At 43.4% G+C, this 14,743-nt stretch overlaps 1 protein-coding gene across 1 annotated transcript in view; it reads left to right on the top strand.

Annotated features, from left to right (window-relative positions):
• Positions 1–499: 499 nt before the first annotated feature.
• The window catches only part of LOC119440389 (E3 ubiquitin-protein ligase Ubr3-like), a 46,778-nt gene continuing 32,534 nt past the window's right edge, over positions 500–14,743 (top strand). The window contains exon 1 of the mRNA XM_049662900.1: positions 500–752. Within this exon, the coding sequence (XP_049518857.1) occupies positions 542–752 (211 nt within the window). The 5' untranslated portion in view covers positions 500–541. The remainder of the gene's footprint in view (positions 753–14,743) is intronic.

Here is a 14,743-nt window from a genome sequence, read left to right as displayed (position 1 = left end):
TTTCGCCTAATCAACTGAACCATGGGTTCCTTATTTCTCAGATAATTTATGATGTTCTATAATTAAAGGGTATTACATATATGTTATAAATTCTAACGTAACGAACTTGTATATGACCAAATGATTTTTAAGAGGTGTTTCAGTTCTTTTCTGTGTTTGAGCCATACCTCCTTGGTTTAAGCTTAGGAAAATGGGATTGTTGGTTAAATTTAAATGGAGATATAACTTTCGAGCGATATCGGAACAGGCGTTGTGGAAGGCAAAAGCACGTACACTACTTCATTACAGAAGCATACAGTTGCCAATGCATTTCCTGCTAAAGACAACAACAACATGCTTCTTAAGATTCAAGGAAAAAGAAGTGCCTACGTACGGGCTGCAATGGCGGCTAGCAGCACTCGGCGAGACGACGCCACAGTTTCCGCGGCCCTGCCTTCGCCGCCGCATGGAAACGCAACCGAAACTGACGCTGACGTCGCCCCGTTTCTGGACGTTCCTCAGGAAGCGTCTGGCAACTCTGGACGGCAGATGGAAATGTAAAATGGCTGCCGAAGTGCTAATTAAGAAGGGAAAAAGAGGAGCGGCTGCATATTTTCAATCGGAATGCGCAAGAACAAGCAACCCGAGGCAGCTAAACGAGCTGCTGGACATTATTCTCGACCCTCGAAAGCCCATCGACATATGGGACACCATAGATTGGTGCAAATGGCTCATGGCCGGAGGCAAGACTCCGGACGAGTTCTCCCAGACAGGTAAGCAACCCATTCTCTTCTGTCGGGGCGCGTTTGTTGAGGTGTCACATCGCAAGACATGTCGCTTCGGTAACCGAAAGCTCCGAGCAATACGGACATGTAGTTTTGCTCTATCGCGGTGTGGTCACCGTCAACGCTTGGGGCTGGTTTTAGTTTCAACTTTCGCCTCTCGGGACCCCGCTGAGTCCTTGACGCGTAGGCGCTCCTACGTGTTAAATTATTGCGCACCACTGTGTGTACTTGACGCATCAAAGTGCAGTCTGTAATTCGCGTTTCCTTTCAAATCGTCTTTTAACCGTGCATCAGGTAGTCGCATAAAGGTTTGCCCCGTTTTTAAAGAGCGACGCTACACCGAAACAAATCTCCGTGCCCATCTGACAAGTCGGGGGACGCGACTACGCGAGATCTAAATCGTGCTGCATGTGCACCTCCGAAAACTGTTCCGCCTTTCGCTGCCATCAGCGCGTCGGGCGTCTTGATGAATTAACGTGGCCCTGAATTTTCGTGCGCGATGCAAACGTGACAGGTGCAGCGCTTCCAGCTGCCGCGTTCGGCCTGGTCGCAGGGTTCGTCATCGCGGATACGCGTTCCGCAGTCTCTCACCGTGCCCGGCTTTCCCCGAGCGTCCCAGCGCACGCATCTGTTTGGAAACTTCAACGCGTGAGAGTTAATTTGTGTGTTCGTCTCCTCAGTACCGTCGGTATACGCGTGTCTGCTGCTGTTTTGACTGGCGAGATTTCGCACGCCCATGAGTTGGCGATGCTGTTGGTAGTGGTTGCGCAACCACGCTCTCTCTCAATGCCAGCCTCGTTGCTGACCGAACTTGGCACGCGCTCTCAACTTTCTCTTGACCAGCCAGCAGCGCGAGAGCGCTGCGGATCGCCCGTATAGCCGCGTGCACGCGAGCGTTGTTTGCACGTGTGACTAACCCTGTGAACTTCCTGTGGAAAGCTCGCTGTCGGTAGCGCGTGACCGTGGGCCTGGATTTGCGGCGACGTTTAGGGGCATATCGGAGGGCTTTGAAGAAGTTGCGCTTATCCGGCTCGTTCTCTAGCGCAGGACTACTTAGCCCGGAAATTACCCACCGCTTCGCACCAGATGCCCGAAAGCCTTAATGCATGTTGCGTTTGTCCTGCCGCAGCGGTACCGATGTCCCGACGATTGCACGCAGACAATGCAAGGTTTCTAGATTTGTGGTGTCGCCTGTAGATCCAAAAATACATACAGTTTGTGCGAACTCGTGTCCCGCCTTCTGCAAGCACTCCCTCCCTGAGTAGAAGCAAGTTTCCTGGAGAAAGAGGAGGAAGATTTGTGCAGGACTCACAGAGACCACGTATATGGGGGCTCAGTCTGGGGACCTCCCCACATTAGTGCTTGACGAAAGGCCCTGACTATGCTACTGTTGGGCGCTTCCCACACACTTAGGAGCAGTGGCACACGGGGCAAGAGCCTCCCCCCCGAAATTTCTGTGTTAGTATGCAGCCTTCCTCCCCCTTCCCCTAAAAATCATTTCTGGCTATGCCATTGTCCAGCAGCCACAAAACCTGCCCACAGCTCGGGCTGTGTGGTCGCAGAACATCATAGAAACAGCACCGGGAAGAAGGAGGCCGAGTACTATGTGCTCTTGCTGTGCTGCAACAACAAGCTCGTTTACCACCGTTACGCGCACTTGACTGAGATCATCATTGCTGTGGCTCTCAGACACTTGAAACTCATGGTGGAGCTATGCAGTGCTTAATCGGGCTATCCACAATAAGTATTTCTGTCCTTGGCACCCTTGCCAAGGCAAGCTTCACTCTAAGGCGCACTTTCCACAAGTGGTGATGTGCTACTGCCCATCATGGGGAATTGCTGTGAATGCAGTGCTTTTGTTCAGATGCATCTGCAAGGACTTGTCAGCCAGAGGGTCAGTGGGTGTGTTGAGGCACTCAGGGAGCTGGGCATGTTGAGAACCTGCGTGCATTTGGAAGACCTCTGCTCAGCGGCAGAGCACTTCGTTGCAGCACTCTTGCAGCTATCATGTGTACCAAGAAGTAAACACCCAGCCAATGAGCTGCTGTACTGCAGTGATGTTTGTTGGAAAGCCGGCAATGTCATTGAAGGGGGAGGGACAGTGTAGGAACTGGTGTCACTCCTTCAACAAGTGATCCCTTCTAGGAGAGCGCTGCCAAAATAGCGGAAAGCCGTAAGGCAGACTCGGGACTGACCGAGACCAGATAGCTATGGCTTGAACCCGTGACTTCCTCACACATTGTTGAATGGCCTCCCTTTTTTTCTGTGCAATACTGTGATTTGATTGGAGGATTAGCTCAATGCAAGTTATTAGGTGGGCTGAGAGAGACCCTTTGGTGACCTTCAGGGAATATTCCGGAGTTACTTTGCCTTGCCAGGAACGTCAATTTAATATTACAACCTAATATTTAACATGTAAGTAACCTATCCTAACCTAAAGTAACAGGTCAAATGAAAAAAAAATTGGAGATGGTAATTTTGTTCTTTGGTGACAGCTGTGTTTTCCTATTGCCTAAGGCATTTAGTAAAAATAGAAAGCTTGTGTTTAACGCCTGTCAGTAATGTCGATTTGTATGCAAGTAAGTAGATTATAGTAGATTGGAATGTGAACATTCAAAATAAAATGAAGGGATGAGGAGTGCATTTGGTATGGAAGTTACGCACACTTTCATGGCATCTCCACACTGGGTTGCAATTGACCAAAAATGTGAGAAGGTGGAAATGAGGGCCGGTATTTTTGCTGCTGCATGTCTGCTCATAATTTTTGTGGTTTAAAAGCATATTGAAGTGTTTCATACCATCAGCGAGAGAGTGTTCTAGATTGTTTTACCTTTTACCTTGTTTAATTTTCATGAACCCCCCTCCCCCCTCCCTTTTTTTATTCGCTCACTTTCTGTAAAGCAGTAAGCTGTTACTGTGTTATTTCATGATAAATAACTCATAATGATTATTACATTTTTACCTAATGACAAGAAGCTTTAACATGAATGCATTATAGCTTATTGGTTTATAGGTAGGTATTGTATGAAATTCAAGTCTCAGACCATTAGGCCGTATTGAACAGTGCAGCTGGGGAAAAGACACTTGTAGAATGGGCTTTTTACACTGCTGCCACTAGTTGTTAAATTTTTGAGGTTGGAAGTCTTCTCCGGGACGCCCAGTAGTTCTTTTTGCCAGGTTGATGTCCGGAAAGCTCCAACACTCTCCATCCAGAAATGACGTTGCATGCTGAAGAGCGTTGATGCTTGGCGAAGGAACAATTTGGTTTATTTTGCATTTTTGCCTGCATTAGGCAAAGAAGAAAAATAAATAAGAACAGAAACATAGTAACAGAAACATGTGCTGACAGCAAACTGTGCGCTGTTTGCTCTTTTATTATCATCAGTCATAACTGCCCTAGAGGGTGAATAAAGGTGAGAGAAACAGAAGCACTTCATCATCATCATTTATTGTCCCTTTGACCTGGGTTTGGGCATTACATAAGAGGAGGGTAGCAAAATAAAAGTATATGTGCGGTCATGTTATTAAACAATGAAATATCACAAACAAGGAGGCATGTTAAGGTTATACATTTCAATAGAAAAAAAAATGTAATGCGTCTATGCTTGTGTTTACGAAACATTGATATAGTGATATTACAAGCAAAATATTACATGTACAAGAACAAAAAGGTGTGGTCACATAATGCAACTTTTATAGAAAGGAGTGGATTTTATGAAAAGTAGGTAGCACTTTATTGATTTGAATGCGGTATACAGATTAGAGCAGACATACATGTACTGCTGCAGCTGGTACCTGAATTGCGATCACATTGCAATGAGCTTGTTAGGTTTAAGTTGTATTGTTATGTGCTTCACGTACTGAGCAAGAGGAATAGGGAGAACCGTGGGGCTCAATTATTCATAAGAACCATACTAAGTCAACAGACAATGACACGAAACCAAGGAAGTTGTTGGAAGAATAACTGTTCGTTTATTGAACAGTATAACCGATTATGTATCAATGAAGGTTAAATTTACGCTAGACTTCATATTCTTGATATAAAAAAGCAATAGGAAGATTAAAGTGGGATTGAACTTTGCCACCAGTGGGAGCTGAAACCATAATCTCAGCATGGCTCGTGCAGCATTTTTCCAATTGTCGTATGCCTGTCCCTCAATCTGCTGTAGCGTGACATTAAAGGGACACTGCAGAGTAAAGGTATGTGAATATTCTAAACTTTTGAATAACATTATCCCATTCCATTTAGTCCTTGAATCAAATAGTCATTTGAGAATGCTAATATATTTTAAATAGCTTTCGAATAATTCACGTCTTCAGCTGTGCACAATAAACATGAAGTTGAAGCATAAATGAAGCAAATTTCACTCTTCCCACAGTGGACGTAAAGAATGGGAAGTTGCTTAGAAAATGCTGCGTCACTCTGGGTGATGTAGTTTCCCAGCTAAATCGCAATTATTTGCAGTCAGATTTTGCTTAGCCATGATATTAGGCATGGTATTCATTTGGTACTATGTTTATCGATGTTGCCACACTGTGTTCCCCTAGGATTGAATGTAAATAAGCTCGATTGCAGCAATGTTTGATGTAATAGTATAACCATATATGTGCACCAACAATGCCAGCAATAGAACATACTTTATTCTGATAATGCACAACCACGAATGCTTTGAAGAATCCTGCTTATTTCTTTATAATGTTTCATTTCAGGATTTGATAAAGCGTACTTCGTTATGGTGCAGTGTAATAATACAAACTTGCTAATGTAGTGAATGCTGGGATGTCGACTTCCTTTTGTGCCAGTGGTGAAAAAAGGCTGCTCATTAGTGTCTGTTCACTATTTGATAAGTATTCAATATTCGATTTCATTTCCTTTTGGCACGATACGATTCGGTCTCAAAAATTACTATTTGAACACCTCTACGAAGTTGGATACGAAGTTGTGTTGTATTAGTAAATTATGCTTCTGCAATACCTATACAGACTCTTGTACCCAGAGCGGAGACTTGGCAAGCCAAAAAGTAGCAAAAAAAAAAGGAAAGACGGGTGGCGCCACTGGCTGAGAAGTTCCCGCAGCAGCTCAACGTGACGTCATGGGTTTTGGCAGCACCTGCTCGGGTCTTGTTGATTGCTTATCGTTAAAAGAATTCTCCATTGCATTGGTAAAGAACCGGAGACTCTACCTAGCAAGTTTTGACAAGGTTTTCAGCATTCAAAATGGCCAATATATGTGTGAAAACACTCCGAAAAATGTGACATCACACTGACGTGCTGGTGCTCAGGTTCCAGCGCAAAATTAAAGAATGGAAAGCTGCGCCGTTGTTTTGTCTTGTCTAAACGAACCGTTCCCTGCCAAATAATTAATAGGGTTTTGAAAGAATACTTTACTAGTCCATACTGATTTAGACTTGCTCTTTGGTGCCCCTTTAAAATTACCACGAAAAACAGTATTGAGAAAATCTAAGCAACATTCTTTTTTTTTGTATTCACATTCTTACTTCAGCTGTATTGACAGCTTCATGGCCTCATTGTGTGAAAAGTGGTTGGTGCATTTCAGCTGGCGTGCGTAAACATTGCCCTGCAGATTGTGGCTCTCTGTCAGAAGCTGTGCCGAAGTGATGTCAGTGAGGCACGGCTGCACGTTATCGTGGAGGGCAGGGGCAGTTGACAGCCTTGGATAGTTTCCCCCACTTTTGTTATCTGTCAGCACCTTGTTATCTCTGGGGTTGCCCGATCACCTAAGTGTTGGCAGAAACCTCGATGTCGAAAAAGCAGGTTCACAAACACTGAGAGCACGGTCAGCAACCTAGGGTGTATAAACGTTTTGCTGGAAGCAGGAATTCAACAGAACATGCAAGAAACTAAAATTACGGCAGAACCCATTTCGTGATTGATGACTGTTGATGGTAATGCGGCTGTCACATAACAGACTTTTCTGAAAAGAAGAATTTCTAGTATCTGTTCAACTTCTGTATACATCAACGGTTGAACTAATAAAAAAAAAAAGAAAAGCGAATGTTTCAAAATCTTTTGTTTACTAACGGCAACAATTGTTGCCTCATGGGTGTGGCAAAAAAAAAGTTTTAATGGAGGTATCAACATATGTGACCCATTGAGGCTTTTAACCACCAAACTTTGTCTGCAGGGTTTGCACAGCCCCTTGAAATCCTTGATATTGACAGTATAAGTTCAAGGGCCCTTGAAACTACTTGAATACCCGTGGGCTCCTTGTAATCCTTGAAAATCCCGTGGGATTTGTTCCGCTAGAGGAAATTAACGATGTACCTCCGCAAGTCATGCTGATATTTAAGGCCCTTTCGCTTACGAATGCCCATGAAAACAAGCTGTGTTGACTAAAGGGCAACATCAGGAAGTTTCGGTTTTAAATCTCGCAGCCCCTACGTCGTCTGGCAACTAATATGCATTGGAAATCCAATCCAATGCGAGACATATCGCTCGCTCGGCTTGCGTATAGTGCCTAGAATATACTCTAGTGTGCCGTCCACTGAGAGTCTCCAACGCGGGACGGTGGCGCGGGCAGTGATGCCTGCCGCCGCGGTTTACCAGACGGCGATGCCTGTCGGCACCATGCTAGTAAATCCTGCGGTGTTCGACTCGCGTTCGTTTGCGATGCGTTGATTGCTACGCGTCGATTGCAATGCTTAGTTCATTTCTCGCCTTGCTGCCGCTTTCGTTGCAGTCTTTTCTTATTGTGAGTGGGTTTTTTGCATCTATGTGTGCACTAGTCTGTCAAAGAAACTTTGAACAGGTCGCGAAACCGCGATTTCCCAGAGACGCGGAAAGAAACGGCTCATCTCATTACCCAGCGCGTCCGCAGACCCCGAACGTATTGCGGATTGGGACAAGAACATAAGAGGCAGATCGCCGGGCAAATGGGGAGACTCGCGTCGTGTCTTGCCTGAAGTCCGCCCATGTCTCAGCATGGTCCGGCACAGTCTCGAAGTGCAGCGCACCAAGCGGCCGGCGGCGGCAGGCATCACACTCGGTGCTACCGCGACACCCGCTCTCAGCACGCTAGTATGTGTCTTTTAGGTACTATAGTCGGGCCGTTTGTCGGCCTCGTGCGCGCCATTTCAGTGAAGTTCGCATTTGCGTTGTGTGTTTACTTTGACAAGATGCCAGGCGGGAAGTGCAAGTTTCAGCCTGCGTGGTTGCAACATACGGACTATCGTCACTGGGTGAGACCGGAACCAAGCGATCCTTATCGAGCAATGTGCGCATTATGTCAGAAGACGGTCGACATTGCAACGATGGGGGAATCTGCCTTGAAGAGCCACCAGAAAGGCGAAAGGCGACGGAGTTTCCGTCGAACAGCCAAAGAAAAAGAAGCGGAGATAACAGCTCTTGAAAGAGAAATTAATGCGAAAATAGGGCTCCTTTCCTAAGTCATGTGAGGAAATAAAATTACGCTAACACTCCTTGAATTCTGCCTTTTTGCATCCTTGAAATCCTTGAAATGTCCTTGAATTTCCAGCCAAATATTGTGTACGAACCCTGTGTCTGGCTGTATTCATTTAAAGGAAGCAGGGCCTAAAAATTTGCAAATTTCTTAATATTCTCATTGAGAGCAAAGGGTTAAGCATGTGAGATTGGAGGAGACTATTGTACACATTAATAACAGAGCAAGAACTTTTTTTTTTTTGTGCAGTGACTGAGAGAACTATTTTTCATGCAACATGGAATCTGAATTATAGTATTTATAGCTTTCTTCATCGTTTCTTTTATTGTATTGTTGGTGACAGAATGGTGTTCACAGAAATATTAATGAGGAAAACAGTTGCAATGTGCCCACACCCATTTTCCACCATTTCACCACAATGCACACCCGTTTCACGACAATTGAAAATTACTGCCGATGGTACTGTTCCGTGTAGTAAATATGGGAAAAGGATTTCCAGGGGTAGCTGTATCGTCTGTGGTGCTATTGCACCCCTATAAAGTCTTATGCCAAATTGTCTCATATCAACACATGAGGGTCTTTGTCAGAAAATAACAACACTCGTCAGAAACAACAGAAACAAAACACTTGCCAAAAGCAGAAAAAAAAAAATAAGAACTAAAGGTTTTCAAACCATTTTAGGGGCGAAGCTCCTTAGGGTGTGGGTCTGTCCCTCCTCTGTAGTAGTAGTAGTAGTCGTCGTAGTAGGTAGCCACGTCTACTTTTATGAGAAAAAAAAATTCCGAGAGTTGTGGCCGTAGCGGAATCGAACCAGGGACCCCTCGCTTCTGAACGCGTGGCGCTAACCACTACGCCACGAAGCGCACATGGACAGACGCACCACGATGGCAATAAATACCCAACATTAACGAAAGACTGCGCGTTTCTAACGCGTTTGTGCTAGCGTGTTACGGCCCCTGCAAGAAGCTGGTGTAAGACGCTGTGGCCTCTCCGCCTTGCACCCCCGTATTCATAAACGCTGATGGCGTCGGCAAACGCGGTGCACGTTCCGGCATGTGTAAACGGCTGCGTAAGGCGCTGTGGCCTCTTCCCCTTAGAGTACTGCACGTTTCTAATGCGTTTGTGCTAGCGTCCCCTTAAGCGGGATATGGTGCAATTATAATGAAGGGCGCTGTTATAAAATAGGAATGACGTCACATATGGCGCGTGTCATTGGTGGAAGTCAATCGTTCGATTTAGTGCGGCGAGACGGCGAATTACACGGAAGATTCACGGTTTGCCGATGATTCCCTCCGGAGCTTCGCCCACTCATCATCATTCACCCCGTGGATATGCGGTGTTTTTTTTTTTCTTATTTTGGAGAGTTCGTTTTTTTTTTTTTTGACAATGGTTGCACCTCACCAGACAATGTTTTGTTGAACCCTTGGCTATATAAGGGCATCATAAAAAAAAACAGTATGCTCCCATATATCATATGGGGCCCCATATGATATATGAGAACATACAGGTTTGTATATGAGATACCCATACATTCATATAATCATATAGGACTTGTCGTCCCATAGGATATATGGGAACACGAATGTTTATATATGGAATGCCCATATGTTCATATGAGGTTAGTCGATATGGGATCTTATGTTTTTTTTTTTTTTTTTTTGATAGGGACGTAGTGAATAATAGAAAGGATATCAAGTAGCAGGCACATCTGCACTGCATTTTCGTTGCACTGTTGGTGGCATTGTTGCATGCAATAAATAAGAAAAAAAGTACTTCTTGTAGTACCTATATTGCTGGTGATACTGTCACATATTATAAAAAGGACAGGGGGATTTCATGTACTACCTGTATTGTTTGTGGTGCTGTGCATACAGCGATCAAAGGGAAAAAGATATCAAGCGGTGTATGTACTGTTATTAGTTGCAATGATGGTGGCACTGTTGCACGCAATGAGTAATGGAAAAGCATTTGTAGTGGTACCTATATTGCTGGTGGTACCGTTGCATAGAATAAATAGGACAAGAGAATTCACCCGGTACCTTTATTGCCATTTTTTCAACAACTGTTCTCTTTGTTCGCATTGTGTCTCTCGAACTAAGTTTCAGAACTTTTTTGTCTGAGGCCTTACTGAAGGTGAATTTGGCATTTTGGATTGGTAGCTTTGCTTTTGTGCATAGTAATGGTGTTTCTTGTACTAACAAGGAACCGTAACTGAATGAATGCAGTTTAGTAATCATGGCTGCCTAAGTTGCAACTTGGTTTCAAGGCAGATGCACATTGAAGCATGACAGTGATACTTATAGTAACATTAATGCTTATACATTAAAAAAGTATATAGGATGTGAAGGAATTGGCATCAGGAAACATAGCTGATAGTGAGAGTAGCAGACTCATCACAAGAGGCAATGTGTAAAAGCAGTTCATTCATTGGTACTAAAGATCACTTCCTGGACACAAGCAGAAAGATTGAAAAGCAAAGTATTAAGTTCCTGGGGAGTGATTGTTGAACAGTTGTCCTGTTTTGAGAGGTAAGACAGTTATTCGTGGGCAAACTTGTACTTGACAGAGAGAAAGTGTCCTGCTTGCATACCCAAGGTGCCCTCTCTCTGCACACTCGAATGCTTCATCTCCTCTGTGACAACAGCAAATTTCACATGCTGGTTCTGTGACGCTATCACGTGCAGATGGCAGATGGGATGACGAAACGGGCATTCCCTCTACATTTCTCTTCGGCGACACAACTGTTGAAACACGCTGTCGGCAACTTAGCAGAGCGTGGAAAATAGCACACCTAATTTGAAGATGGCGAACTCCTTGCAGCTACTTTTTATTGTGGCCTTAAATTGAAAGCCAGATTGGCAATTCTTGTGTAGGTTGGGTGTCACGTTTAATGGTGGTGGTTTCGGAGCCTGAATTACCCTTTAGAACAAGCGAAAGGGCTGGTCCTTGTGAGGCCTTGCTGACCGCTGATTACGTCAACAGATCCAGTGTCACACAGTTTATCTTGTCAGCCAAGGCTCATTTTTATTTTTCCTAGATAGGCTACTTTAACATGGTATCGGCCTTCAGAAGTTGTAGCTTTTTATGTAAGCTCGCACATGGCTGTTGTGCAATCAGTGCACATTTTTCTTGACTTAAATTTTTCTGTCCATTCATCTCCTTTATGTCTAATGGGCATGCTTCTAATTCCCTTTCTGCATCATGCGCTGCTGTAGACTGCTTGCTGTTGCGTTTGAACTCGGAATTTCAGATTTGCAGCATTCGAATGCAGGAGCCACTCAGATGATAGAACATCTTTTGGAAAGAGCATTTATGTACAATTTGCTATGCTGAAATGTGTGCTGGAATATTATTTGTAGCGGCAAAAAATTTTTCTCTGAGACCTATAAAAAATGACCATTTTTGTCCAGTAATGAAAGAGTTAATGTGATGATGCAGCGCTCTGCATTAAATTTGGATACAAAGGCTATAAGTGCAAGGTCATAAGCTTGGGCTGTAGGCGAGAGTAGTGATGGATTCATGGGACTTAACATTCCATAGGAACACTGAAGCTATGTAGAGATGGCATTAGCCGAGGGGAGGGGGTCTTGCTGATCGATTTCAACCATTTGATGTTCTGACTCGAGAGAAAATTGAGTTGAGCCTGCATTAGTAATTACCCTTCTAATAATACAAAAAAAAACCCCAAAAGAACAGTATTCATACCACGAGAGGAGGCTTGGTAATTCAGGAAAGACAGTAAAAAAAAAAAAAAAAAAAAACGGGTGGCGTTGGCGCCTTGAAGCTTCCGTGGCAGCTTGCCATGACATCATGGATTTTGATGGCACCTGTTCGGGCCTAATAATTTTTTTATCGGTAATGATGGACTACATTGAATCCTAATCCTAAAGAAGCCAAAGACCTAGCAAGTTTTGAGAACATTTACTGAGTTGCAAGAACCAGATATGTAATATACTTTGAAATCTGTGCTGTTACACTGATGACACTACTGTCATTCTTTCATAAATGTTACCACAATCAGTCATCCCACGTTGCTCTAAATATCAGGCCAGCTCGCCATGTGTCTTCGCGACTTGATCACCAACTTAATATCAAACCTATCTTCGCCCGCACTAATCTGTTTTTCCACTCATCTCTCCTCCTCGCTATCCATCAATGGAATCTGCTTTCTGCTGACATCGCGTCCATAGTTAATCATGACTCATTTGTAAATAGTTTAAGGTTCCTAGAAATCTGAACTAATGGTTATCATTAATCCTTGCCCCCTCCCCTCTCAAAAGAGGGGAAAGGAAAAAGATGGAAAGAAAAATGTAAAGATGAAAAAATAAATTTCATCCTATTACTCCATGCTGTTACGTTCCGATTACATTTCCTCATGTTCTGATTTAATCTGTAATTCCTTTCATGTTCAGTGATGTATACTAAAGATCATTCTCTTATTTAGGGCTGTTTTATCTGATACATGTAATACCACCCATTATGATAAGTGTTTGAAGTATTTTAGGAACATTGAACCTTGTGATTACTATGCTATTTTTCTTTCTCTCACTCATTGTATATACTCTGTAATAAGTTATTGTTTCTGTGCTAATTCGTGTTTACTGATTCTTGTTTTCTAATTTATATTTTCTCTGTTTAGTTATGTATTTTGTGTAATTGTGCCCCATTCATTGTAATCCTCCCTATGTAATGCCTTCTGGGCTTTTAGAGTACTTGAATAAATATTCCGGCACCGAGGTTCCGGTGGAAAATTAAAAAAAACAAAAACACTTTGGCCATAATTTTTACTTCTAATAATCAACTTATTACTGCAAAAGTAAGAAAAGTAAAGTTTTGAAATAATACTTTATCTGCTTAAACTGATTTGCTGTTTCTGTTTAATGTCTTTTTTTAATGTGCACTTATGTCTAAATAATTAGTAAGTACACAAGCATTTTTACATTCTGCCGTCGCCATATTTTGGCTGCTGTGGCCAAGGATTAAACTTGTAACCCTGTGCTCAATGGGTGCTTTGTGTGCATGCTTTAGAATCCCGGGTGGTCAAAACTAATCCTGGAACCCTAAACTACGGCATCCCTCATACCCTGCTGTGTTTCTTTGGGACGTCCAACTCTGTGATTTAATCAGAATTTTTTCTCTTGCTGAGGTTACCGAATCAACATCTAGATTTAGAACCAAGTGGTAAACCCTTGTTCACTTCGAAAAGTGCTGCATTTGTTCAGTACAGACATTCATCCAAGTGCGAAAGGGACTGTAAAGAAATATGGTCGACCGGTATGTAGTATGATATCTTTCCAGTGTTATGATATGGTATGGCAGGTTTGTATGCTTAAGAGCTTTATGTGCGGTTGCTTCATTGAAATAAGGAGGCAGGTGCCCGCCATGTAATTTCATGGTTTAGATGACTGATGCAAATCCCAGGCCATGTTCTGGGATTTGTGTGTCATATCAGCTAACCATCAGGTGCCCACGTCGTCTGCTTATGTGCTAATAAAGGCTGTTAACCCTATCCCGGCCAAATTTTTTCAGAAAGCCACCAAAATTTTTGGAGTTTCTTAATGACTGATTTATGTGAGCAGCTTTCGTGATTGCAATATCAGTACGTCATTTGTAATTTTCTGGTGCCTTATTACTGAAAAATTTTTTCGGGGGTTTTGAGTTGCAGATATGCATGGCCACCGGAAACGGTCTGTATAAAGCTTGACATTTCTTGAAATAGAAGTGAGCCAAGTGAGGCGTGCTTGTGTGCTCCATGCAATGAGCCTATCGTGGTGCTGCGAGTAAAGAAAATCACAGAGGCACCAGCGGCAAAGTGTTTTCGTCGACCTGCGTCCATGCGAGAGATGCCACCAGAGACTCAAAATACCACGATTCCGGCATTAAAAATTTGGCCGTTGTAGCCCCAGCCGCCTAACTATATGCCATTTTTTTAAAAGCCCCGAGAGTTGGACCTCCACAGAGTTTCCGCCAATTGTGCCCACAAGAAATTGGTTCTCAGGAAAGCTGCCGCCATCTAGTAGTGCAGCATTCACATCAAAATAATAAAACAACTGCCGCTGGGTTTGTAGCACTCACAGACGAAAGGAAATCCATCGATGACTGAAACTTGTCCTTGACATGAAAAGGGTTAATAAGCAAATGAGACACTTTGCAGCCCTGCAACTTTGTCAAGGTTCTTTTTATGGCATGTACTGCTGATTTATAGCCTATTTAGCTAAAATTAAATTTCATTGCAGTTGACCTTTGGTTTAGTTATGCTAGTTATGCTTAAGACAAACGAGACTCCTACAGAACCTCTCCATTTGGTGTCTTCAATCATTTTCTTGTACAAGCCTCTGTCGCTTGATAGTGCTTCAGAAAAAAAAAAGGGTTTTGTACATTTTTATTTCTTGTGTGCTACCTGCTACTTCCATTGTTTTACAAACAGCAGCCTCTCACCATCATAAGTGCAGCCGTGTGTGTGTGTGTGTCATTGTGGATTGTGAGGTTGAGGGAAAAACGTCTCACACTCCTACCTTGTTTTGCCCCACTATGGCAGTGTTTATTCTTGGAAAAAGGT

This window comes from Dermacentor silvarum, chromosome 2 (assembly GCF_013339745.2).
Source record: "Dermacentor silvarum isolate Dsil-2018 chromosome 2, BIME_Dsil_1.4, whole genome shotgun sequence".
Classification (NCBI taxonomy): Eukaryota; Metazoa; Arthropoda; class Arachnida; order Ixodida; family Ixodidae; genus Dermacentor; species Dermacentor silvarum.
The sequence above is the reverse complement of the archived record's forward strand: the minus strand, read 5'-3'. Positions and strand labels throughout refer to the sequence as shown.